The 27,004-nt window shown below is 47.0% G+C and overlaps 1 protein-coding gene across 1 annotated transcript in view; it reads right to left on the bottom strand.

The window, feature by feature from the left end:
* The window catches only part of SLCO3A1 (solute carrier organic anion transporter family member 3A1), a 131,568-nt gene that overhangs the window by 8,097 nt on the left and 96,467 nt on the right, over positions 1–27,004 (bottom strand). Inside the window, exons 3-8 of the mRNA XM_069026336.1 lie at positions 21,895–21,993; positions 18,673–18,936; positions 9,912–10,076; positions 7,764–7,962; positions 6,763–6,901; positions 2,241–2,416 (exon numbers count right to left, since the gene is read on the bottom strand). Coding sequence (XP_068882437.1) covers positions 2,241–2,416; positions 6,763–6,901; positions 7,764–7,962; positions 9,912–10,076; positions 18,673–18,936; positions 21,895–21,993 — 1,042 coding nt within the window. The remainder of the gene's footprint in view (positions 1–2,240; positions 2,417–6,762; positions 6,902–7,763; positions 7,963–9,911; positions 10,077–18,672; positions 18,937–21,894; positions 21,994–27,004) is intronic.

The following is a 27,004-nucleotide window of genomic DNA, read 5'->3' as shown; positions in this document are numbered from 1 at the left end:
GCAGGATGGTGGGCCAAAAGGTGCAGCCTGTTGATTCAAGCCTCCCAGTGAGGAAGTGCTTGACAGTAGTGACTTTAGCATGACACTTTTTTTATCTTGGGAAGACAGTGCTTGCAGTGTCTTCTGCTATGAACACAACCACTGTTGCATTAAGTGCCATCCTTCAAAGGTGCTTTAAAAAAAACAATCACAGCAGGGGTGGTTCTCTGTATAAATACAATGGAGGGTCATCAGCCAAAACTGATAAAACAGAACCAACAAGAGCTTTTAAGTTAAGACAAGACCATTCTGATCACCTGCCCTCCTTTCACACATTCATAGGCCGTACCACATGGGTAAGACCACACCATGGCTTCTGCATGAAGCCTGTGACCTTGGGATGAATTTCATCAGTTTTCAGGCAGACCCCCATGCTCTAAATAAAGCCTTTTTGCCAGGAATTATCTAACCATAGAAAAATGTCCCAATGGTTAATGGCTTGGCTCAAATAGGATTCTACAGCTGAATGAAGGAAATTAAGGAAACAGAGCATTAAAAGTTTATTTTAATGAAAAAATAGATTACCACATGAAATATTCACAGTGGGCTTTTAATTGGTGGTGGTGTCCTTCCATCCACTTTTCTGTATTTAAAACCAAAGTCAATCCCCATACCTTAGGGTGCAGTAAAAATTGCCACCTGGAGACATCTCCTTTCCTCACCGACTACAGCAGGTGACTTGCTTAGACAAGACATTTAATTTGTAGACACTGAGCTCATTTTTAAATGACTATGGGAGCTGCCAGTGTCACTTGTCACTGCTCTGGACACTGAGAACACACTGATATGCCACGAAGATGGCATATCCATTAAGCAATGGAAGATGGCAGCTGCAAGAGAGCATGAGGTGGTATCTAGCTCAGAGCTCTCCCCTGTACATTTGCTAGCTATCAGTGATTCTGAGTGAAGTTACAAATCTGGACATGTGAATTGTTTATTTCCTACAGCTTCTTTCCCTTTGCTTTTCTTATTCCCTGGTATTCTTCTTCCTGGCTGGTGCTGGGCTTATCTCATTTGAAGGCAATACTAAGATGTCTCCATGCAGGATCCTAAAGGTGCTGGCAGCTTCCTTGAACAAAGAACTCTTCAAACTTCAAATTGCTTTTGTCACAATATTTATCATGAGGAATTTGATTTCCCTTTAGCTACCGGAGATGCAAAGCGAGAAATGAACTAGTAGGTGGAATATCTCATTTTGTATCCTGCAGGGAGACATGCCCTCACAGAGCTGTTCTGTCCAAAATCTACTCAAGAGTGTGTTTCTAATATAGACCTTATTGATTGAATTTTATTGGAATTTTCCAGGCAGTAGAATGGATCTGCTATTTATGCCTCTGGTTATTATTCTCAGTAAGTGACAGCTTGGACAGCTAAGTAATTCTGGATAAATGTGAGCTTATATATATATGTATATCATAAGGTGAAGTGTTCCATATGTCTGGAAATAACACAAGGTCAGTTCTCTGAATAAGCTACTTTTGCCCACCTATTCACATTGGTTTAACTCAGACATGTCCTTCAGACTTCCAAGTTCCTTATGTTCTTGGACTTGGTCCAGGGTGAGGGAAGTTAAACTCCAGTCAGGGAGGTATTCACCAAAGCTAGTCATTGCCACAGCTTTTCATTTTTCTGTGGTTTCTATGGTCTTCAGACCATCTCAAAAGGTGAGCCTAAGCCTCTTTCTAAGCCATTATGTGCTGAGAACATAGGGGGGCAATTCTGCCCCTTTCCTGATGCAGCTGTAACTTCCTCACTACCTAGATTGGAAACTGTGCATCTGTATTTCCATGTTGATCCCAGAAGAACAACCCCTGCCACCATTTTCTGCAATGTCCCTGCAGGAATCTTGTCCGCTTGCAGGCCCAGTTCCACCTCACTCCCTCACTTTACCAAAGGAGAGCTCGAGCAATTCCTGTTTTCTCTCTAGCAACTCCATACTGCAGGCTCTGAACTGGGGCCATGCCATGGTTAAACCACGTGCTACCAAGTGAAAAAGTGGCTTAAGGAGAAATTGGCTTGAATGCAGGCTCAGTCTGAAATCATGGATCTGGGGACAGCAAGTTCGGTGTAAAAGGCAGAGGCCAGGACCTGTGTGGGATCCTCAGCTCCTTGCAGCTCCTGGCCGTGCCCTACAGTCCCTCCAACTCTGATCCCATGCCAAGAGCAGCCCCAGCTGATGAGGATGGTGACTGAAGCCCTACCTGATGAGGATGATGACTGACGGCGTCTGCGCCATGGCCCCGATCATGCTGCAGACACACATCACACACAGGAATGTCAGGAAGGCCTCTTCGCACCCAGGGCTGGGGCATTTGCCAGGAACGACGGTGGCGTTTTCGGCAGGGACCGAGGTGAGGCACGAACAGCCACTGAGGTTCTGCAGAGGAGCACAATGAGTCAGGAGAAGGGAGAGCTGTGATCTCCACTGCTGCCCTCTGCAGCAGGGCTTGTCAGCAGCAACGCCTAATCCTCTAATGGTCAATTAAATAACTCCTAAGTGCTTGTTGGAGGGGGGTTTGGAAATAATTTCAGGAGCGTCAGAGCTGACGCATGTTGCCAGCAAGGGAAAGCTGTCCCTTGGCTTGTTTCTTTTCTTCTGCTCCTTTCAAGTCTCTCCCATAAATGTCACCGTGACAAAATTATTACCGAGTTATACCTCTTTGGAGGAGAATAAAGAAACAATCTGTGTCTCTGTGACAAGGAAGATCCCCCCATTATGGTTCTAATTACTTTCTTATTTACCTCCGTCCTCTTGGCTGTTGCAGTTAGACTGAAGTACATTAAATGCAGGTAAATCTGCAGCCCTGTTCTTGGCTGCAGGTTCGGGGCCTGCTTCCAGCACCTCAAACCCTGGGAAGCCGCCACCCACGATGGGCAGTGCAGCTCACCCAGAGCTGAACTACCATAGCCTGGCAGCACGGACACTGCTGGACTTCAGTGCACTCCAGGGCTAGTAAATGACATCTGGTTCAGAAGGATTTGTGTTGAGCTAAAAGCTCAAGTCAAGCGAGATAAACTTTATCAATATGTGATCAGAAGGAGGGAGGAATGACTGCATTTTGCTTTGATCTCTCCACCAAGTGCAGGATGTGAAGAGAAGCTTTGTTTGCCAGTCACAGATTCAAGGATTTACTTTTTTTTCTTATTTTCCAACTCGCCCTCCTGAATTTCTGAGTGGGGGATGTCAGTGCAATTAAGGCACACAATACTACCAAGAAATCCCTTAACGAATACAGAATGAAATGGTCATAAATGATTCATGGCTTGTCTTCATATACCCGCTGGGTTTGCAGGTCACATGTTTGTGTGAGGAGTAATGCCATAAAATACAACATTGAAAAGCAGCTAAATCTCCTCCTCTTCCCCTCTACCATGTGCAAGCAGAAATTCCTTTGCTTTTCTGCAAAAGGGGTCCCCTTAGGACCATACAAAACCACACTTTCTGGTTCACTGCTTTCAAAGATAAGGATCAGCAGGGATACTACTCCAACCTTTCTGACACCAATCTCTTTCTTCTGCATAGGAGTCAAATCATTTTCTTCCAACTAAGTGCACAGAGGGCAAGAGACACTGTGGTGCAGAACTCCAGGAGAGCAGAAGCAGACATGCAGGTACCTTTCTGCTGGCAAGCAATAATTAACATAACAAATTCCTGTGCTGTGAGTTAGAAGCTGACACCTGAAGGCTCCAGAATGGTGACAATTAGCACCACTGAAGTGGTGTTTGCACAGACAACAGGAATTTGTAGCTCCTGGCTCGTACTGCAGGGCACTGCTAGCCACCAGCCTGGACATGGCTCTGTGGATCAAAACTCAGGTAAGTCTGGAAAAGTATATACCTGCACTGAAATATCCTTGGACGGAACTCCCATCACACCAAACACGCAGAACTGGGTGCTTATTTCTCATGGATTCTCATCAAGGGACATAAAGTACCCGTTTTGGGCAGTGGTGGGGCAGATTCTCCCCCCACCAGGGTGTTTTTTTTACAAAGCACAAGGCAGATCCCACCATCACTGCCTGAAAATTTGTCCCCAATTCCAATTTTTTGACCATTTTGTGTCAAGGTGCTGGCCCGAAGCAGTGTGAGTGGTTTGTACCAACTACATCAGCTTGCTCAGCACTGCACCTCATCCTTACCTGGGAGATCTTTGATCTTTTATTACTGACACAGTATGCAACTCACAGACATCAAACAAGGCAACATCAAAGATGGAGTTACAACTTTGTCCTGTGGAGAGGCAACTTTTTGCTACCTGTGCCAAGCTCTTACAGATCCCCTTGTCTGCAATCCCACTGCATCCAACCACTTGTTATCAGAACCTTCTGCTTCCCAGCAAGCTGCACACCCAGATTTCTGTGTGCCCGTGAGGCTACACAGATGCAGAGTTTACACCTTTAACAGCATCCTGAGTTTGGTGTGATTATCCATGCAAATTACCCATGGTTTTAATTACTCATTTTTTAAGCCCTGGCTCTGACAGGGAAGGGACAGGCTGGTACTTCAATGCAAAGCTGTGAGGTGCCAGCACAGTAACTCCAGGCTGGAATTCATGGGTCTCCAGCCAAAATGCTGAGTCAATGGCATCAAACAAACAAGATGCACAGTCCAACGTGGTATGCAAGGGTCACTCCCAGGAATGGCTTGAAAGAAAAGTTCTTGGGGGTGCCAGAGCTCTGCCTACCAGCACTACCTATGGCTTTTTGGAGAAGTGCACCTCTGGAATCACCTCAGTAAGAGAGAAGGAATGAAGAAGAAAATAATAACTGAGCTACACATTGCTTTTAGAAATTGTTCACAGAGGAAAAGTGAAGGGAAGCAGTCAGAAACGCACAATGTAGTAAAGTTAAATAAAGCATTCAGAGAATTTTATGTCCCAGTAAAAAGCAATCCTTGGCTCATCACAAGCATATAACATTCACAAGACCCTCCAGACAGGACATTACCTGGATTATGGGTTTAAAACTTGGTTTGGCAATTTGGCTTTGCCTCAAGGCCATTGCATGGCCAAACTGGTCCATAATTCTTGATAATGCCCTTTCCAGCAGATGTTATTGCTTCACCTGTTTGTGTTCAAAATGTTACTGCAAAAAACCCCCTCAAAACAAAGGGACGAGAAGAACCCCAAGGATGACAACGAAAAGGCCAAATAAGGAATGAGTAAGAGAGAGCGTGAGGGAGAGTGAGTTTTTGCTGACAGGTTTGCTCTTGCAGAGCAGGAGGTCAGGCACCTGAAGGGGAAGAGCTGAATTTTCATTACCATGCTCCTTCCAGAGGAGCCAGAGCTTTGCTGTGAACTGCACAGCAAGGAGATCGCTCCCGTGCTTCAGCCACAGACCAGCACCAGCTGTACACTTGCTGAAGGCTTGGTGAACTGGTGAGACACAATTCTGTGTGCCTGAAACAAGCTGGTTCCTTGTTAAAGTCATCCTGCTCCCTTCTCAGGTGTTGACTTATTGCGAGGAGGAAGAAGAAGAGGGGAAGAGGTAACACCTTCATGTGTCACACACTGATGTAGTCCTTGCAGGGCTGCTGAAAGCTCAAAACTGTGGTGTTTCAAAGGAATGCCTGCATCTCTGAGGCTGGGGAGAGAATGGAGGAGACAAGATGTTTAAGCAGGACAACCTCAGGTGATCTGGGCAGGGAGGCTGCACAGCCAGCAGCAAGTGTCTGCTCAGCAGCACTCACATGTGCTTTGTCTCCAGGGCAGGAAGGGAGGTTTGATGCCTCCTCGAAGAGAAAGGATGAAGCCATGGAGGGATAATTGCATGTGGTGAGCACTGATGTCCCTGCAGGCACGAACAGTCCCTGTGACCAGGCTGACCTCCCACAGACTTCACACAGAAGTGATCACCATGCCTGGCACAGCCCCAGGCAGGGAGTAAGGAAGCAGGAATCCCACCAGTCCCCACCCACAGGAGCAGCAGGCACTCATTTTCAGTGTAACCCAGAAAACATTAACATTTCAGCAGCAAAAAATTAAAATGCTGACTTTTAAGATATTCCCCACATCTTCTTTATATAGAGATAGTTTGGTCTTTAAGAGTTTTCTGAGGGAAATAAACTCTTAGATAGAGAGAACTAAAAAATGCAGAATGTCTTTGGATGGAATGTCTGCTCCCCTGACAACTGCCCTTGCTGCTGCCTCAGAGCAAAGCAAGGAAAGAGAGAGAAGCAAGAGGAGTTAAAGGAAAGCTTAAACAAGAGTGAATAAAACCAGAATCTGCTCACAACTGTCTAGGAACCAGACCCAGGGAAAGAGCAAGAGCAAAAAGACTAAAAGGATTGGGCAGGGCAAACACGGGCAGGTGGAGAAGAGGGGAGAAGGGGAGCTGCAGGATAAAAGAGAAGCTGGTTCCTCAGCTGGTCCCTCCTGGGCTAGGAATCTCTTGCAGAGGATGTGTTCTGCTACAGGACACTTGTGCAGATTTCCTATCATGTTCCTTGCTTCTGTGCTGAGGAGGAAGACCAGGGCAGGAGGATGTGAGATCCCATCCTGCTCCATGGGTGACCCCGGCCCCTGCTGCCAGAGAGAGTGGGCATTTATGGAACAGAGTGAAAAACAACAGGGGCTCAGGCCCACCTGAGGTGTGAGGTCAGCTTTGGGGGTGCAGCCACTGCTGGCTGTAGATGAGACAGTCTACCAGACACACATGAACCTCACTCACTTGAGCTCACAGAACCACTCCTACAGGCAAGAGGTCCTCAGGAAAGCCCACTCACCGTGCTGCTGCAGCCAGCAAAGCAGGCAGATAAGTATGTGACCCCATCTGCCCCACACACTGGAGTGAAGGAATCAGTTTGGCATTCACAGTTGTTATTGCAGGGGGAATATGGGTCCAGAGATGAGGTTGGAGTTGAACTGTAAGAGAAAAAGAAAAAGAAATTAATGGACAGTGTGGTATCAGCCAGCTTTTCCAACTGTTGCCTCACAAAGATGGCTTTGAGTGGGACAGTTAAGGCAAACACATTACAAAAAGGCAGTGGGCAGGCTAGCTGTGTTCCAGCTCTAAGAAATCCAGGCTACAGCCTCTCCTTGGGGACTGAAATGCCATGGCCAGTGTCCCTCTGCAAAAGAGAATCTAATGCAAGGCTTGGGCTGCCCTGTTACCTGAACAAGAAGCCCCAAGGAAACACAAAGAGATGCTGTGGAAATTGCTCTGTATTTTTCTGGAACACTGCAAGGAGCTGACAGGCTGAAGTTGTCATCTAAAGAATTGCCACTGCATACAGGAGCACTCAGAAGGAAAATACCAAATAACTTTCTACAAGTCCTGCAGGGTTATGTGGGCCTCATTTCTCACAGTAAAATGGGCCTGCAGCCACAAACATGCTCTCTTCACCATATCTGTATTTCCAGGCATCTAAAACCTGGTTCTACAAATTCCCCTCAGGGACTTAAACCAATGTACAAAGCAGTGCATGTTCCTTGGTGCTGGGAGAAACCAGACAGTGCCATAGACCTAATGCTATAGAGGTGGGTACAGAATTAGGTCTGGCACCTTTTGACTCAGTTTAATTGATTTTAGTGAAACTCTGCTGTCATCTGCAGGTACTGAACTGTCACCGTTGAGAGTGGCATGGAAACATCCCAAACTAAGAGCCCATACAACACTGCCTTCTCTGTGCTTGCTCTATGGTTGTCTGAAGGCCAGCACTGCCTGTCGAGGACAGTAACATGAATTTATGTTGGTAAAGCCCCCTGAAACTCTCTGTGGACTCACTTGTTTCCATAGGGAACAGTAACCCCTGCCACAGGTCCTGTGTCGCAGCCCAGGAACAGGAAAGACACATAGCAAGCTGTGGACACCAGGTTCACCAGCATGGCCATCCTGATGGCTCCCAGAGCAGACAGGCTGAGCTTCTTCACCAAGAGACCACCCAGGAATATGCCCAGACACGCACATGGGATTGCTGTCATCCCTGCAAGAGGAAAAATCAGTTAGCAAGAGGCATGAGCAAGGCCCAGTGAACTACACTGTGACAGGGTTGAACTCTCCAGCAGGCAGATCTGTGCACTGGCATGAGGAAACCTTGTAATGACCAACTGCTGGAGCAGCACCAGGCTGGGGTTGCCCAAAAAAAGGAACAGATGCAAACAGGCATGCTGCTTTGCACAGAGGAAGCAGGATCTCCTGCCAGTTCCCATCCATGCTGCAGGGAATGCCAGACTTGCTGAGATTGGCCCAGCCTGACCTAAGCAGCAGCATCTCTAATGCTTCCTGCAACAGTCAGCACACAAATAAAGTCAAGAATTTTCCAAGGTGTGTGGAGGCTTTGGATGAGCTCTGCTGGTGTGACTCTCAGAAGTCTGATCTTCAGAGACTAGGCAGGAGCAGAATTTGAGAATATAAAATCTCCCTAAAAGAATTTTTTTTAACTGTGAAATGCAAAATCACTGCCAGAAGCGACTCCCATTCCAGCACAGACAGGAATTACCCTGCTACACTTGTCTGGGGTCACTTTTACCCCTTTGCTGCAAGTTATACTCCAGATCTCACCTGCCTGAACTGTGCTTAGAAGAGAAACCCAGTCCTGGCATTTCTAGACTCCCTTAAATGCCATGTGAAAAATCTGGTAACAACTTTGTTTTAACAAGTTGCTGTGAGAAACACAGAGGTATCCAAGTCTCCTTTCCCACTGTCAGGTCAGAAGCAGGATGTGCTCTGGCTCAAGGGTGATCCCCTCTCTGCTGGCCACCCAGCTGTACTCACATGCTGACTGCCCAGCCAGCTCCCACCAAACAGCTTTTCCCCTTCTCCCACTGGGTCAACAGTGAAGCTACTTTCCTTTGCCAAACCTTTAATTTTCAGAAAAGATGGAACAGCCTAACAACTTTGAGATCTCTGGCCTTCTGTCAAATTGTATTAAAATTCACTAGCAAATTCCTGTGTTGCTGGGGGAGGCAAGGCTGACTGCAGGGGATTGATTATTTTGGAAAACCAGGCCAAAACCAAAATATATTGATGAGTTTAACAGGAAAATAAACAACTGTCAGGAGAGCAGCTTGCAAACTCCTTGTTATGATATGGAGATCCACCCATTTCCTGATGTCCCAGTTTTTGACAGATCACTGCCAGCTGCCCATCTGGCGAGCTGTGGTCACAGATCATCCAAGATCAACTTGCAGATATCTTAATTGGGTGCTGCTGATAGAAGGGCTGTCATAAACAAATCGCTGGGCCTGCCTGGGATGAGCAGCAGCAGAAAATAAATGAAGGTCCTGCCATCAGTGTCCTGACAGGGAACAAATGAACACTGAGAAATGTAGAACGTGAAATCGTGGCAGCATGGAACAGTCAGAGAGAAGGGACATCTGAAAGACGACCAAGCTGCACTAACTCAGGTACTTGAACTGCTCATTGCAATCTCATCATTTCCAGGCCAAGGGGAGAGGAGTGACTAACAGGAGAAATTGGGCTTCATAACCCAGATGGAGATGGGGTGCAGAACTGTGGGGCACCAGAAACCATGAGAAAAGCAGTTCAATGGGCCCCACGATCACTTGGCAACCAACTGCAGTCTCAGGCAATCAGATGGCCCATTTCTGTGGCATGCAAGGCTCTCACACTTTCCTATCCTGGCTGTCCCATACCACTTCCCACAAGGGGTTGGGCCACAGGGGAAGTGAGGGCAGCAGGATGCAGTGGAGAGCACAGTCAAGGAGGAGGGATGCTGGAGGTCTGCTCTGGGCTCTGCAGCCATGGCACAGCTGAAACCCAACCCTCCCACTCAGAGACACATTTCTACGTGTCAGACAACTCACTTTTTGGGCAGCCTAACCAGCGAGACTGGCAGCAGTTACCAGCCATGCTGAACGCTTTTAAATACCTTTGGATGCTGGAGGTTTGGTGTCCCCTGTGGTTACTCACCCAGGAGCTGGTTGGCAGATGAGGTGGTGAGGTTGAACTGCTGCTCCAGGTACTTCCCCAGGAAGGCAGCGAAGCCAGCCACCACCGCGATCTCCATGCAGGCTGCCAGGATGATGCAGGTGAACACGGGATTGGAGAGCAGGTGCTTAGTCACTTTGGGGATCACTAGGAGAGAGGAAAAAGGGAGAGGTGCTTTTGTGCAGACTTTACTTGGGGTGCTGGAGGTGCCTTTCTCCTCTCCTGAAGGGTAAACTCACTTCACATCGGGAGTAATTTCCTGTTCTGCACAGACAGCTGCTTGAAATGTGAGAACACCAAAACAAAGTGGAACACCCAAACAGTGCCATCTAAAGATTCAAGTACCAAGAGAGCGCAAAAAGAAATCACCTGTCATTATTTACTCTTGCAGACAATTTCGAAAACTGGAAGAATGAGCAAAATTTCCATATTGCTATTTTGTTTCCCCCATAGCGAAGTCAACCAAAACCTGGTGTGCTCTTTCCTCCCCTTCTCCTTTCCCTACCTGCTCCCCATGAATAACGCTGAGCCAGCTGAAGGGTGCCATCAGTGCTGTATTCAGCATAAATTCTTGCAAGCTTTCAGACACAAACAAACCCAGCTCACATCTGACTTTTCCTTCCCCTGCCATCCAGATTTGCTTCATTTTCCTATTCCAAACTGGCTCACTCGCTGACGGTCACCTGCTTGCAGCACATGGGGGTGTTGTCACAAGCTGAAACTCTCTGGCTTAACATGGCCCATGGATACCCATGGCACAAGGGTCCTCCTGCCCAGGACAGGCATATCAGTCTGTGTGTTCCCATAGCCTAAAGCTAACCAGCCAACCAACGCCTTCCATGTAGACCCTCCCATCCTTGTTGGCTGAGAGGGTGGAAGAGGATGTGCTGAGCTGCTCACTGTGTAGGACACACACACACGGCTCTGCTTTCATAATCCCTTGGCTCTCCCCTTCCAAATCATCAGTGTCCAGAATCCTGTTTCCTCCAAGCCTGTCTCAGTTTCCCAAAGGCAAACATGAGTTGCCCTACAAAGGGAAATCTGGCTAATGAATCAGATCGCGCGTTTTCTACTCCAGCGAACATTTTAATTATTGTCGAGATAACACAGCTTGAAGAGGAGAGCATCCCAGTACAGAAGAAAGCCTTGCTTTGTCTCAATACCTGGTGACTAATTTCTCCCTGAATTAAATGTGAAAATCATTAAGTTTGAAAATTACCTTGATGTAGTGTAGTGAAGCCTCAATAGACCCCTATTTGCATTTTGAAAATCCATCCCCCACATTCCCTATGGTGCACCAGGGGCTGGCAGATGATGTTTCTCTGGTGCTGGCTTCTATTTTCCCTCAGGGATTTTTTTGCACTGGCCTCAGCAGAGAATGCGCAGCTCTTTGTCAAAGCTCTGCTTGGGTGCCCTTGGTTCTTTCTTGGGGACAGTGGAAAAAAGGGTTATAATTAGGTTTGATCTAACCTTTTTGGAAGAGGTCACTCCACTGTTTCTATCTCTTTATATCAGAAACGTTTTCCAAGCTATATAAAATTCTTTCTTCCTGAAGATTTACTGAACATAATTAAGGTGCAAGAGGCATAGTACTTTTTAGTAGAACAGGGGAAAAATGAAAAGAAAAAAGAGAAAAAAAAATACTGTGTGGGAGGAATGGGGATGGGGGAATTCAGACATGGATAAATTTCAGAAGCCACCTGCTGCTTCCTTCAGTTCTTTGGTGGCCACCTACAGAATTTCCCCTTCTTGCCAGGAAAAATATAGAAAATGCAAAGATGGACTTGGCAGTACTGAGACTGAAAAGCCATATTTAAGGTATTAATGCCTGTTGTGCCCCGGCAGTTCAGTTTGTTCAAGATTAATGGATTCCTTGAGATGTAGCTTTGTGCCAATTTAAATCCAAAGGCACTAAGGTCTAGCTCTAACTTCATCCACCAAACAACAGTGATGACAGCCTGCCTTTTGCAGGAGGGAGTTAAAGATCACGGACATTTATTTCTGAAGTTGGCACCCAACCATCATGCACTACCAAGGTCAAAATCCATCTTCTGTGCTTGGGGTGGACAATGAAAAATTTGCAGAGTTATTGCAGCATCTCACACAGGAGAGGAACCCCTCACTTGCCTGGCAGTGCTGGGCTACAAGTCACAGCACTTCATCACCTAAAGGGACTACAGGAGAGCTGGAGAGGGACTTTTTGTCAAGAGCTTCTAGTGACAGGACAACGAGTAATGGCTTAAAACTGAAAGAGGGAGGGATTGGATTAGATTAGATAGAAGGAAGGAATTCTTTACTGTGAGGGTGGTGAGACATGGGCACAGGTTGCCCAGAGAAGCTCTGGAAACCCCTGGAAGTGTTCAAGGACAGGCTGGATGGGGCTTTGAGCAACCTGATCTTGTGGAAGGTGTCCCTGTCCATAGTGAGGTGTCTGGAACAAGATGATCTTTAAGGTCCCTTCTGACCCAAATCCTTCTGAGACTCAGTGATTCCATGATCTTTGCTTCTCCTCCCTGTGAGTTTTCTGGGACAGATCCTGTCCTCCCCTGCACGTCTGACCACTGTCTACTGCAACACGACTCTGTACCAGCAGGCAGGTGTGACACAAAACCCAGTGCAAAGAGTGCACAGACAACTCAAGCAGTGTCTGGCAGCCTCCACCATCTCCTCAGCCAGGGCCAGCTTGTTCTCTCTTTTGTCTTCTAAGGCAAATGACAGCAGAATCCCTAAAGAATTGAATACCCTTTCATCTTGCTACTGCCATTCGTTAAGATCAATCATTTGACACCTGCTGCTGCCTTATATGTCTCAGCTCTTGGGGTGAAATACCTCTGGGAAAAAGATTAAAAGTCAGCAGTGAAGTTTAAAAATCTCTCAGTAGACTAGAGTGACATCCTTTCAGCTGCCTGGCATATGGTGCTGGTATGGAGCAGGAATAGAAACGTCTGATGAGGGACAGTGAAGCCCTAGGGAACACAACAGCTAAGGATGGTGCTTCTTCACTGGACCCAACCCAGAAGGAGTCATGGTAAAAGTTACCCTACACTTTATGGGCCCAAAGGTTACCTGAACACTTTGGAGCAGCCCTTTGGAGCTATAAATCTCAACTGAAGTCCATTTGCCAAGTGGGAAAAGTCTTTTGGAGTCCAAAGAGTCTCAAAAATCTACTCAGAGAACCCACAGGCTGTACCAGACACAGCACACAGACAGACTCATCCTCCCACTCCCAGAAGGACGAGCTCATTTAACATCCTCATGCTGCTGCACCCGATATGCTCCAGAAACGGCAGCAGAAAAGCGATTCCCACTGCCCTGCCAAGATGCACTGAGGAGAACATGACACCTTTTTTCACTGCTGAAGTATTTTAAACCCAACTCTTCAGACCATCCATGTGCAGTGTTTGGTCACAGGATCATCCACAAGCTGGGGGGGACCTGGGTGGATATCCCAAAGCTCTCTAAGACCCCCCACCAACCCCTTGACTTCCGACCTTCTCACACTCCAGCAACACCCATGCCAAGGCATCAAACATCCTTCCCTGTCTCCCTCTGTGGGGCCTCTGAGGGGTGACAGGCCAGGGGCTTGACAAACGCACACACTTACGTTCACCAAGTAGCTTTGATTTGTCACTGCACATCGGGGAGTACCGGGGATAATTGGCAACCTCATTACACGAGGTTTAACTACTCTCCAGAAACGACAAACTATAATCATCACGTTGGTGCTCGAAATGAATTGTTTGGAACATTACAATCACCAAGGCCCCTGTTTCTGGTTGGAGCACCCTACAGAGACATGTTTTCAATTTGCAGTAAAGATGAAGAACACAGAAAGCAACGTAATAAATTAGAGGGAGGTTTACAGCCCAGTCCACCTAGGACAGTGTGGTGAGAGAAAGGCAAAATGTAGCATTGAGCCAAAATACGACTTTCTACTACCCATGTCAGCAGCAAGCCTCAGGTCTGAAGAGAAAACAAAAGGTAAAACCTCCACCTGGCTTGAGGAAAGAGGGATGAAGAAAACAGCACAGACAGCAAGAAAATACATTCTGGAAAGAGGTAGCTCCTGTAGAAGAGAATATTGGAGTAAGGCAAGAGGTGCTGAAGATATCTTAGATAAATTCAGTATGCTGAAGTTCCATGTAGCCTTGGCAAAATTCTCATGAAGGATATGAAGAAAAAGGAAGACACCTAAGTAAAAAAAGCCTTCCTGACAAGATGCAAGCTTGAAGCAGCAGTAACATGCTCAAACATGGAAAGCAAGTCCTTCTAGTCCATTGTCTTCCTTGCAGGAACCACATTTACTCATCTTCAGAGGGGGACATAAACCTGCCTCACCTCTGACACAGAAGTAATGGGAAAGCATTTTTTGGAGACAGGCTCTGCCAGCCTTCAGCTGCCGCTCAGCTTAGGCCCTGAGGTGTGCATGCTGAAGGCCTTTCTGAATTTCTTAATGGTGCTGACAAGAAGATGCTGGCTTGGAAACAACCAAGAAGAACCTGACAACAATACCTGCACTCTCATGAAACACAAGCCAAAGGAAACTCAGAGACTGATGGGACTTGATGCCTTTTTTGATCACCTGCCACCTTCTCACCTCAGACCCGGGTTTCTCAGCAAGCCTTTAAGGTGTTTGCAGGGGGACAAGACCCAAATCCAAAAAGGCATTAAAGTCTAAACCTGGGCCAGAGCCTCACCCCTGTGGCCATGAAGGTATAGATGGAGCCCTCTCCAAAACGCTGTCACTATTGCTCATGAGAGTCAGCAGTTAAAAACTACTCCTGTTAGCCTTTAATCCTGCTCAATCCTATGAACTCCCACTGAGGATTACAGGCTCCCCATGGTCCAGGCCCTCCCTGCACAGCTGGGAGCTTTTGGCCTAGCACTATGTGTCTGCTCCCAGAGAGCACTTTGTGGGAGAGAAATCCCAGACTCAGAGCGGCTCCCCCCCCAGGTATTCAGCAGATTGGTACACAGAGAAGGAAGGAATTGAACAGAAGACAAGGCAGCTGTCAGCTGTACATCCCAGCTCTCCTACACTCTTGAAAATGAAGCTGGAAAGAAACCAAAATGTTTCCAAATCTAGGGAATTTGCAGTTCTGAAATTCATTTATTACACAGCGAGTTTGCTTTCAGTTCCTTGTGAATGAGCTTCTCTTTCCAAACCTGGAGGATTCCATATAAATTTCAACCCTTTTAGGGTTTTAATCTCTCCTGCTAGACAGAGTGGCAGAATGTAATGAATTTCTGTTTTAAATCATTGCAAAACAGAATGCATCTAGGGCAGAGTGTTTCAGAGGTGTTAAAGATCACGCCAAGGAAGCATTCTGAAATCAAATTTCATCAGAACTGGCCGCTCAATTTAATAGACATGACATTTCTGTTAAAAAAAAAAAAAAAAAAAAGGGTTTTAATGAACTATTTCCAAGCACGTCCCAGAGCAGGCGGTGTGTCAGAGGCAGCGAGTGAGAGGGCAGATGCTGGACAGACACGAGCAGAGGGCACAGGTGCCCCGACACAGCAGAGCATCTTCTCTGGCCCCAAGGAGCAGAGAGGTCCCCAAGGCACAGCAGAGGTAGGAAAGCAAAGCTTTTACCCCAAGGAGAGCAGGGACTGCACAGCTCATGCCTGAAGCGCTCTCACAGACCACACGGAGAGCGCAGGGCTGGAACAACCCTGCCAGGCAGGAGCAAAGAGCAATGGCAGCATTTATCCAGACCTCTGCTGCTGTTAATCCTTCACTTCTCTGTGCTCCCAAATGGATTTGCTCTGCTGAACTGAAATACTAATCAGGCAAAGCGGTGCAGCAGTCACGTGCCAGTTTAGCAATGGGAAGCAGCTCTCAGGACTGTCCCAAAGCTTTCCTGCCTGAGCTGCCATGCCCCAGTGCAGAGCCTCCTGCTGCCTCTGCTACCTTTGATTGCCTCTCCACCTTGTGCCATTCAAAGGCACCACTCTCATTTCAAGTTTGCAGCTCCTCTTAAGAACGTTTCTTTTCCTGGCATGAAAATACCCCACAGGAAGAGATGCCAGGGCTTCCCAAAAGCTGGGCCCTCCCTCCTGCTTAGGCCTTGACAGAGATGTAAAAGATCAATACTTTGAGCATGTTCCTTTTATATTAGTCCTGGCTTTTTCTGCATGCTAAGGCTAGAGAAAAGCCAAAGAATCTCAGCCAGCCCTCCATCTCACTGACTTTCAGCAGAACTTGTGGTGTCTGGAGCATCCTCCCACGTGCCAGCCGTGCCATGTCTCTAGCTGACAGCTATGACCCAGCTCAGAGCATGTCCCCAGCTGACACTACCCTGCTTCCTCTCCTACCATGTCCTTTCTCTTGTGGCAGTCACTGCAAGGGTTGGAAAAAATGTAATAGAAAATGATAAAGCTCATTCAGTAGCAGAAAAGGAGATGCAGTTCATTCTCTAAGGATGTGCTTGATACAGAGGGTGTTTGCATAATCAATCCAGAGAAACAACTCTTCCTCCCCACACTTGCACGAGAGATGGACAATCTGCACCTCCATGCAGACATGATCTTACACCAGGAACAGCCCTGCCCAGGACAAGCTGCAGAGACGACGCTTGCTAAGAATGAGGCACGGTTACAGCCATACAAACACCAAGGAGCATTTCTGGTCCCAGCCCGTGGTACAGATAAGAAAAGTCCAGAAAAGCTGTCGTGGTCCCATCCCTGGAAGTGTTCAGGGCCAGAATGGATGGAGCTCTGAGCAACCTGGTCTAGTGAAAGGTGTCCTTGCCCATGGCAGGGGGATTGGAACTACATAATCTTTAAGGTCCCTTCCAACTCATGCCATTCTATGATTCCATGGATTCTGTTCAGCTTCACAAATGCATGCAAAATCTAAGGCCATATTAGGACAGAAGACATGACTATGCATGCACATATATACTTTTAAGCTTTGTATATAATTAAAAGTCCTTTTTATTCTAGGAAAAAGCCTAAACAGTCTTAACTTTCTCCAAAGGAGATTCAACAAATAGATTACAGATACTAGGAGCTGCCACAAAGGAATGCATACAGATATTCCAGCTGCTACGGAAGCAATGTATACCCACAGGAAGATTTAACCATCACCTGAAACACTGCTCATCAGGAAGGACGAGGTGTGTTTGCCTTCCCTCATGGAATGTCTGAACATCTCCAGGCAGGCACTTCAGCAACACAACTCTTGACCACATTCCGACTGTGACAACAGTGGCAAGGGACTTGAAAGGAGATGTCAGCTACCAACCCCGTGTTGTCTGCGACAGCCTCAAAGGAATAACTAAAAAGGTCATTCCTTGTCTTATTTGATGTGATGTAAATTTTATTTCAAAGTCCATCTACAAAGAGGCTCCTGGAATACCGACTGATCCAAAATGGGGTTACCTGCAGAGAGAGCACTGACGTGGAGAACTGTGGTGCCTCCTGATGCAATCAATACTTGAAGCATATGGATGTGGCAGTTTCATTTCTCTACTTCAATGAGCAACAGATGCTCAGTGAACCCCCCATGGCCTCCCTGTGTGCAAGATGCTCAGTACCATCCTCAGGCTGAACTGCTGCCCCCCCATGCAGCAGGGATACGTCATATTCTTTCATTTTTCTGTATGAAAACCTGCAAGCATTTCCAGTGTGTACTCCAAAAGCTCAGTGGCCAGAAGCAGACACTCTGATGTGTACACAACAAAAGCCACAGAACTATTCATATGGACCTACCATGGGAAAAGCCCATGCAAGAGAAAATCCTTGCAACAAGGATGAAAGGATGAAGAAATTAATTTTACTGACAGAGTTTCAAACTATTTATCCCTCTACCTTTCTTTTGAATTTCCTCATCAAGTCAAAATTTCACATCTTTGACCTTCCCTTAACGAACAACCGCATCAACTATTCAAGGCATTCTTTTTTTTTAGACAACACTTTTTTCCCCAAAGTCTCTTTTTCCTTCCCACCCGCTCTTCATTCAACTCCCAATTAAGGTGACTGCACAGGGAGTAAGTGATTTTGTCCTCGTTTATCTAAATGCATCAGGCAGTAATGAAACTCACTCTGCCACAGCAACAGGGAGTGGGGAAGCAGCCACCAGTGCTACAGAAACACCCTCTCAGATGAAGGATTTTCCAGCGCAGCCTAGAGAAAGGGGATTTGTCCACACTCTCCCACGAAATGCTGGATCCTCAGCTGACTTTAATTAGAGTCACCTCCATTTCCATCACTGCAGGACATGATGTGAGGCTTTCTCTCTAATTTGCTATAAATCACACTCTGCCCTGCCATTTTGCTGCTATTCTGGGCTGGCATCTCCCTCTTCCCGTTTCAGTTTAAGAGCTGTGGTGATGCCCAGCACTCATTGCTTTGTATCTGGGACTGCACTAAGCTGAAGCTCGGATGCTGGGAGCTCCCAATTTCTTTTAAGTGCCCTTGCTGGCTCGCTCTCTGTTTTGGGAGGCAGAGGGGAGCAGGGACAGCACGCTGGAGAGCAGTTCACAAATTGCTCTGGCAACTGTGCTGCCCTTCATTTTTTTACCAACTCTATAGGACTACCATACATTTCTGAAGCTCTGCAGCTTAAAAAACCCCAACGCCTTCAAGCGGAACAAAGCCTCTCTTTCAAATGCAGACAACACCAGCGATAATTAGAAGCTGGGGACTGAAACTTCAGGCCACTGATTTTTTGGAGGACTTTCGGGGGGACAGAGGACCTGCTGTTGGAGCCTCACAGACAACACGACGAGCATCTCACCTCTCAGCTGCTGGAAGCAGGTCGTGCTGCTCTCCCCATCCAGCGGGTGCCGCAGGACCCCGTTGCTGGGCTTGGGCCGCTCGTACTCCCGCTCGGGCAGCATGGCCTGCTCGCTCTCCCCGGCGCGCTCCGGCCGCGGCGGCAGCGACTGCGGGAACCCGAACATCGGCAGGGACGAGAAGAAGAGTAAGGCACCACAGAGCAGGAAGCCTCCCCACCACGCTCCGATCCACCGAGGGTCGTCCGGGGTTATGTCCAGCTTACCTGTGGGGGGAGCAAACACCAGTCAGGGGTTTGGCCACGGGGAGAGGAAGACAACGGTGTGAGGATCCCGTGGGCTGCAAGGTGGTTGTAGGGGCCTTTGCTGGCTGATGAGGAGCACGAGACACAAGGTGGGAGCCCACAGTGCACCCCACAGCTGTAGCATGTAGCCACCAGTAGCCACCAGTGCACAGTGACCTCCACATCCAAGATCACCTCTTCTATCTAGATGGTACATCCAGCTTCTGCAACACCCTGTAATCAGAGCTCCTCTCCAGTGTTTTTGGCTCTGCCAGCTCTAGGAAGCTGCTGTACACCAGTCAGTGTCCCCTGTGCTGGCACTGAGGTTTTGGACATCCCTGTCCCAGCGTGTCACACTCCCCTGACACACCTGCACAGACCTGCACAGAGAAGCAGCAGCACACACAAGGACACTGCATCTCCATCCCTGCTTACCCTGTTTTCCCAGGAGTTCAATGCTCCCCCTGCTTTGAATTCACACGTCTTTTCAGCAAAAGAGAGATTGGCATTTGGGTTTTAGGGACACCTGTGAATGTGTGGAGGGTGAAACAGTCCTATTGGAAAATAGGAAAAGAATAGAAAAAGGGAAATATTGGAAAAGAAAATAGGAAAAGAAAATATTGGAAAAGAAACCCACCCACTGCATCAAATGGGCTCAGGAAGGTAGAGAAATAATCAGAAAATGAAGAAAAGCAAAATAAAAGGCAAGAGTATGCTGTAGGCCATCACTCAGTAGAGATAAGGTATAAGAAGGGTCTGAGCCAGTGTGGGGAAATAAAAATAAACAGCAGGAGAGGAAAAACTGTGTTCCTAACAGCTGCCTCACTGCCACAGCCACAAGGGTGCCCTGTGCTGGAGCTGATTCCTGGGGGAGATCCAGGTCCATGTGGCTGGAATAACAAGTTCCTCTATTCATGGTGACTCTCTGGTTACTGCCACTCTGAAAAATCTGTCTCAAGTGAGGCAATCAAGTTGTCTCTCAAGCAGAGACAGAAGGAAACTCTCTTCTCCTTAGGGAAAATAACATGTAGCTCTCAAATACAGATAAAGTTTGAAAAATAGTGTTGTGGAGGGACTGGATTCTTCTGCTGTCATTTCCTCCTGCCTGAAGTGCACGTTTTTCAGGTTCTTGGGAACACAACAGTGTGAAGAGTCAGGCAAATCAGAGTCTTCTTCATATTCCCTTCCTAAAATAGCTGCTGGGTGACAGCGAGTGCAGCACCATGCCCTGACATCCCACACCTGCCCAAAACAGGACAAGGCTCAACCCCCTGGAGCTTGTTCTCCTTGTGCCACCTTGAGCTGCAAGGCAGAGCCAGCTGCAAAGTGGAAACTCTTTCCCATACATAAATCAACAGAGGCCATGTGTGCCCCACCTTTTGCATGACAGCAACTGACCACGGCCAAAGCCAGCAGGACCTGGAGCTGGGCAGCACTGCACCCTCCCTGGAAAGTGGCTGAGGCACAGCCCTTCCAGGCTTCTCAGCAGTAACATTCTACAGTTCTCCTCTGTGGCTCTGTATTTGTCTGGGCTTTTTGAGCTGTAAATACTGAGAGAGATGTCTTATGTTAAAAATGGCCAGAAGACATCAAATTAACTTTTTAGCTAGGTCAGCGTCTTGCCTCTGATGGTAACCAGCTGCAGCTGCCCAGAAAGTCTACAAGAATAAAGTCAGCATGTATTTTTCTTGTGGCTCGGGGGCTTTCTAAGCTAAACTTGGTGTTGTGTTCATTTTTTGTGTATATAAACTTGTCCAATTGCTTTAAAATCCATTTGGAGATTTTTAGCACCTTATGGTGAAGAGTTCTACTGGGAGATAAAGTATTTTGCTATGTACATTCATATGTCAGTGTAAATTATACTAAATGGTCAAATATCTAACAGGTTTCACACAGCTCCTCTGTCAAACAAGGCTTTGGTAAAGCCAAGGAATGAAAAGGGGCCATGTGGTGTTTGACCAAACTGCAGCCAAATGCCTCAGCCATCCCAAAATATACTTCTTTCTCATTTGATATTATTTACAATTCTTCAGCTGCCATGTGCACGTGAGACCAAAAAAGGCAGTAACACTTTTGCGGATTTGCACAATTCTGTTCTGAGTCCTGCAAGGTTCAACTCCATCCAAATGCACCCTGTGACAATGTATTTGCAACATTAGAGAGATGAAATGCCCCCTCAAAGGGACAAAACCCCTGCATAAGGGTCTGTGGGGTTCAGTGGAGCTGGGAACTGTGGAAAAAGCATCCGAACAACTGAGGAAAGGAATGAAGCATCAGGTTTGCTGTGTTGCCAGAGGGCCGGGGAAGCAACGGAGAACAGCCTGTTACATGTTGCCCTCTCATGGCGAAGAACACACAGTGCAGGTACCAATAAGAGCAGAATTTGGTCTAAACGAACAAAAGGACAATTTGCAAACAATCTGCTTTAACCCGAGTGAAGTCGAGGTGAGCAATAATTATTTAGTGCTTTGGAGAAAAGCAATAATGCTGTGGGACTGAAGCTACCCATCTAAGCAGGGTCAAGGGCAGAAGGTGCTGGGCATGGGTCTTACTGGTGTGCCTCCATCAGAATGTGGATGGTTCCCCCACGCCCTGGGGTGGCACCCCTCCAGTTTTCACCCCACAGCTCTGGACACAGCTCCCCTGGTATGACAATGCCACAGTGCTACTTCGAGGTGCCCTCTAAGAGCTGGGCTGAAGCCCATCTCACAGCAGAAAACCCACAGAAGGGAACAAATTTTAACTACTACAAATCTGTTATTTATCAGGACAGAGCTGAAACCTTTTGAATCCCAGTCTTAAAACCCTTCTAAAGTGACACTCATACATGCAAGAGGCACTCAAGATGGAATGAGTTTCCTGCTTATGAGCATCAACATTTCTGTCCTGCTGGTACAACTTCAGCGAATTTGATTTGAAATCAAACCCAGTTCTCCTTACTTGTGTCAATGAAGACAGCATCCACATAGATTTTGGTACAGAAGGAGCCCAAGATAAATCCACAGGCTGGTCCAAATACCAGCATCGTAAACAGGATGCCTACAAGGAGAGAGAAAAGAGAAGATTAGTACTAGGCTCTGGTTATTCACTGCAAGTTGTTCTGCTTGTCTCCTGTGAGATGGCATCACCTTACTGATGCCAAATAGATAGGAATAGTCTCTGTGTTGACTGCTCCAGGCAAAAGAGCACCCTAAATGTGTTTTACTTTTCCATATCTCTTCAGGAAAATGAACAGATGGAGGTGTGATAATGCTGAAGGATTTCTATTGAGCTGAGAAGACAGTGTGGACATATGCCGTGTTCTGGTCGGCTGGCTGCTCTAAAGATGTCTTACTCAACAGCACAAGGTAAAGCAGACCTGCCTTCTCCCCACGGGCAAGTCTGTCTTTGCCACCTCCAGCTAAAATCCTGGTAGACAGAGTTTTCAGACATTAGGGACAGCAAATCTATGAAACGAGCATTGTCACAGACTGCTGGATAAAGTCCCTTTACAGAAGTAGGAGCACTTTTCCAAATTTGTGAAGCCCTTCTCCCCATCAGACACACATGGCAAATATTCATGAAGGTGTGTGGATCTTCCAGCCTCTCACAACTGTTTGTTCTTTCTGCAAAACCTGCATGAAATTGCCAGTGTAATGCCAGGAGAAGAGCTATTATGAGTAAATTACTTATTTGTTTCAATACAGCATTTAGAAGCATTTATTTTCACTCCCATTTTGGCCCTGAAACAGGAATGCTACAGGCGCAGTGCCAGCTCTCAATTATCCAGGGCAGAAAGGTGGGGGGACACAAGGATAATCCAGAAAAAGAAGCAGCAAAGATAACACAAAACATTTGCAAATTAGACAATAAGAATGTATTTGGTACCTTCACATTTGGGATAACAACAACATTTGGGAAAAACAACAAAAAGTCCCCCAAGGACCCTTGTAAATGGATTTCTGAAGGGAGCAGGGACAGTCTGAGCAGTATGGAGCAGAGCAAGAGCCTGCTGATTCCCTCTGGGCAAGGCATTGCTGATGGACCCATGTGCCTGGTGAGGGGGGCACCCCAGCAGAGATGTGCCAGCCTGTGCCAGCACCAGTCTTGGTGTCACTGCACTTCAGAAATGGCCCATGAAGGAGCTTACTTCCATCTGGGTGCTTTACTCACTCTCCTGATCTCTCTGGGGGTGTTGCCTGGCATCCCAGTGCATTTATAATGCACTTCAACACAGCTATCTCAGCCCTCAAGTTCCTTATCTGGAAACTTTTAATTCCCAAGTTCCCTCTGTGTGCATTTCTCAGGAGCTGGAGAAATCATCAGAGCTGCAAAAAAAATTCCCAGACCACCATCCCCAGGCAAGGCAAATCTCACCTGCTGACAATGGCTGAGCCAAGCAGAATAAACTGGTATGATGAGAAGCAACTTCACCTTCATTTTTAAAATGCAGGGTGCAAACTAATTCCTCCAGGTTGCTGGCACTGGGACTTGGCTGGATTAATAACCAGGGGCAAAGCAGAGGTGCCTCCAGCCAGCTGCTCACATAGGAACCCAGCACATTAATGCCTTCATGGCTCTCACCTACAGCAGCACAAGGGACAAACGAAGGTGGTGGGAGGGAAAGAAGTGCCAGGTTGTATGAGCTGCAGTGAGGAGTCACTGCTGTCAGGGCAGCAGCAGGAGCTGCCAGCCCCAGCCCTGTCTCTGCCAAGCTCAAAGCTGCAGCAATGGCACCACACTGCAGCCCGTGCTGCCAGCTTAAATTAGTCCCCAGGGTCTCTGCCCGTGATGTCCATGTCACAAGTGGACCAGCCATCTCCTCTCCTGCAGTCACCTTGTCCTGGGGTGCTGGGTTTGTGCTCCATGATCCAGCATTAATCGGGGAATTTGTGCTCCTCGAGCAAGAGAGCTGCTCAGGAAACCTGTGCCTTGCTCCTTTGGGGATCTATAAAGCCTCACGTGGGAGATCCCTGGTTACCTGCAGAAATACTTCATGGGATGTGAAATGAGGGAAGAGACAGGCTGGGAGAGCAGAGAAAAAGGGATTTAATTTCCCAGCACACTCAGCCTCATCTTCCCTCCTTCCCAGCCCCGCTTGGGGCTATACAATTTCCAACAGGATTTTATAAAATATCCATGTCACATTTCTTTTGTCACTAGATGGCATCAGTGTTTGTCATTCAGCCCCCAAGCGCCACGTGGAGCAGGCTGGGTAACTGCTGCTCATCCTTGTTCCCAAAACACGATGGTGGCTCTTGGGGTCCTGCAACCCCATGGAGGATGGCACTGACACAGGGCACTGCTGTCACCCACGTATCTGCTAAATACACACTCAGTCTGTGCCCCTTCCCTGTTTGTGTGAAGAAAATCACAGGCTTTAGGACAAACTGTTCTATAACTGTTAAGTTTTTAGTCACAGAGTTTAAGGAGACAGCATCTAGCAGAGATTGCCGTGGCTATTCCTGTGATGAATGAGACAGCATTCAAATATATTTGAAAACTGAACATTAATTACAAATTTTTACATCATAATGGTCAAGCACATAAGGACATGCTGGGCCCCATATCATTTGGGGAGATGACAAACGGAGCTACTCAGGCAGAAGGTCAAGGACCAGTTCTTACCCTCTAGGCAACACCTTTGGATGTACCAGTGTTGGGTCAAGGAGGGCTGGAAGTCTGCCCCGTGATCTCCAAAGCACAGAGTTGTCTGACCATGTGTGTCCAGGGAAAACCACAGAAATGGTGTTTGTTTCACGGAGCAAAGTGCCAAGACAAAGAACATGGAAAAAGATCATCCTTCACTGAAACCAAAAAGGAATTATTTCCCCCTTTTCCCAAAGCAGAAGAGAGCAGGGTGATCCAGTAGCAGCAGGGAGATGCTTGCAGACAACTAGCTCAGAAAAAGGCAAACATTGAGAAAGCCATGGCCAATGTAGGTACAGGCACAGGTGACAGCTGAACACTGCCCCTCCTCACACTACTGCATCTCAAAATCACTATGTAAGAAACAAGCCCTGTCCCCACTTATTAAAATACCACATTTTATATCCTCGTGGCTGCAGGAAGGCACGATTTGCTCTGCAACGTCCTCACTAGAGGGCAATGTGGGATAGAGCATCCACTGAAACACCTATCTAACATCTTACAAAAGCTATTAAATTATTATTCACCTCTAGGCTAGCTTAAAAAAACCCTTAATTGTGCTTTATCTTTTTCTGTAGTTTGTCCTAAAATCAAGAAAACAACCAGTTCACCCCATGCCCTTTTTTATCGTTTTTTAAGACTCCAGCAAACTCCTAGGGTTGCAGTAATAGTATTTTACACTTTAATTCACAAATCAAGCAGATTGTGGAAAAACCCAAGGCATGGAATGTCACAATGGATAGTCCAGGGTCTGTACAGAGCAGGAGCATGCTCAAGGATCAATGGAGCATGCTGCTGGGCACAAAAAGTAGGCTATTAAGCAATTGTGGATAGTGCCTGTGGTTGAACATTTATGCAGAATTGAGGACACAAGGGGAAATTAGGCAAGTTAGAATTAGCTTAAGACATCCTTCCTCTTTTGAGAAATCCTGCACAACTGCTACCACCCTGGCTATTAGGAGAACACTTTCCACATCACCCACCTCATCATGCAACCACAAAGCTGCTGCTTAGCAGAGAAGGAGCTCCTGCAAAAGCCCTCTTCCCAGTGCTGGGGCTGCTGCTAAGGATTAAGATGTGCTGAATTTGTGGCTGGCTTTAATACCACTTGCTTCATTTTTTCCCATGTTTCCCTCTGACTTTTAGATCAGTCTGATTTGATGGAGCCAGAGGACACTGATACCAGGAGAGAACACATCAAAGGTCCTATCCTGGCTCCACGAGGCTCTTGGGAAATTCCCACTGATGCCAATAAAACCAGTGATCAAGTATAGGTACTGAAATTTCATGGTATTTTTATTTTTAATCTCAGAGTTGTTTTTAAAATTCTTTCTAAATTATGGCAATTCTTAGAAATACTCCAGAGAAGTGAATTAAAGAACAAAGCAACTCTGCCTTGGGACAATTCAAATGTTTTTGTTTGGTAACTCTCAAATACTTCCTTCCAGTTTGTGTCCTTTTAGAGCACAATTACATTTCAGTTTGAAAACAGCTAATAATTTTCAGTTTAACTGCTCTATTCCCCTCATCAGTCTCCCTCCCTCCCAAAAAGGCAGGAAAAAAAAAAAGTAGCAAGTAGGGCTGCACTGAGAAATCAGAACTATCTTCCTCCCCATCTTTTCAAACGGAACAATTTGCTAAATCCTACTTTGTCCTGTCAACTGACATTTTCCAGGGGCTGAGGAAAGGATTGGGACCGAGCAGAGTATTAGATCTGACATTTTGTGATGAGATTTTATCACTAGTAAGGTCCAAGAGTGATGATGCAGTTTGCCATCAGAGCAAAGGGAAGGAGCAGCAGCAGCAGGTACCACATCTGTGGAGAGACAGTGGCACAGAGAAGCTCAGTGAGTCATGCAAAGTGCACAGGAACCCAACTGCAGACACAGAGTTAAAGGCTGTCAGCATTTCAGTAATAAAGAGCTGTCCCTTGGTGTTTCAAGTTGCTTTCCAGTAGCAACAGGATCCTGAAACATGAGCAAACCTGTGTTGTTTGCAGGGTAAAACAGCTGAAGCATCAACTCAATCCCTGTAATGAATTAACTGGGGACAGTAACTCCCAGGCTGGAAATAAGGCGTCGAGGGAGACACTGCAAGCCTTGCCAGTCTCACTGAGGTGCAGCCAGAGGCATCTCAGGTACAGTTCACTGAGAAATGAGAGCAGGTTCAGCACAGTCACGGGCTCAGGAAAAAACACACCTGGGCAGCTAAAGAACACCATTTCGCTTCAAAGCCTCAGCCCTACCAGAGGCTGAGGACATGAGGAAATTTATTTTGGAGAGCTGCCAACATACTCCAGGCAAAGGTGAGCTGGGTAGGTGAGACAGGAGAAGGAAAAGCAGCATCTCCCACAGTGGGGCTGGCTATCAGAGCAGGAACCATCAGCAGTGACTCACACAGTGCTTCCCAACCATGGGCAAAC

Source organism: Aphelocoma coerulescens, chromosome 10, assembly GCF_041296385.1.
Source record: "Aphelocoma coerulescens isolate FSJ_1873_10779 chromosome 10, UR_Acoe_1.0, whole genome shotgun sequence".
NCBI lineage: Eukaryota > Metazoa > Chordata > Aves > Passeriformes > Corvidae > Aphelocoma > Aphelocoma coerulescens.
The sequence above is the reverse complement of the archived record's forward strand: the minus strand, read 5'-3'. Positions and strand labels throughout refer to the sequence as shown.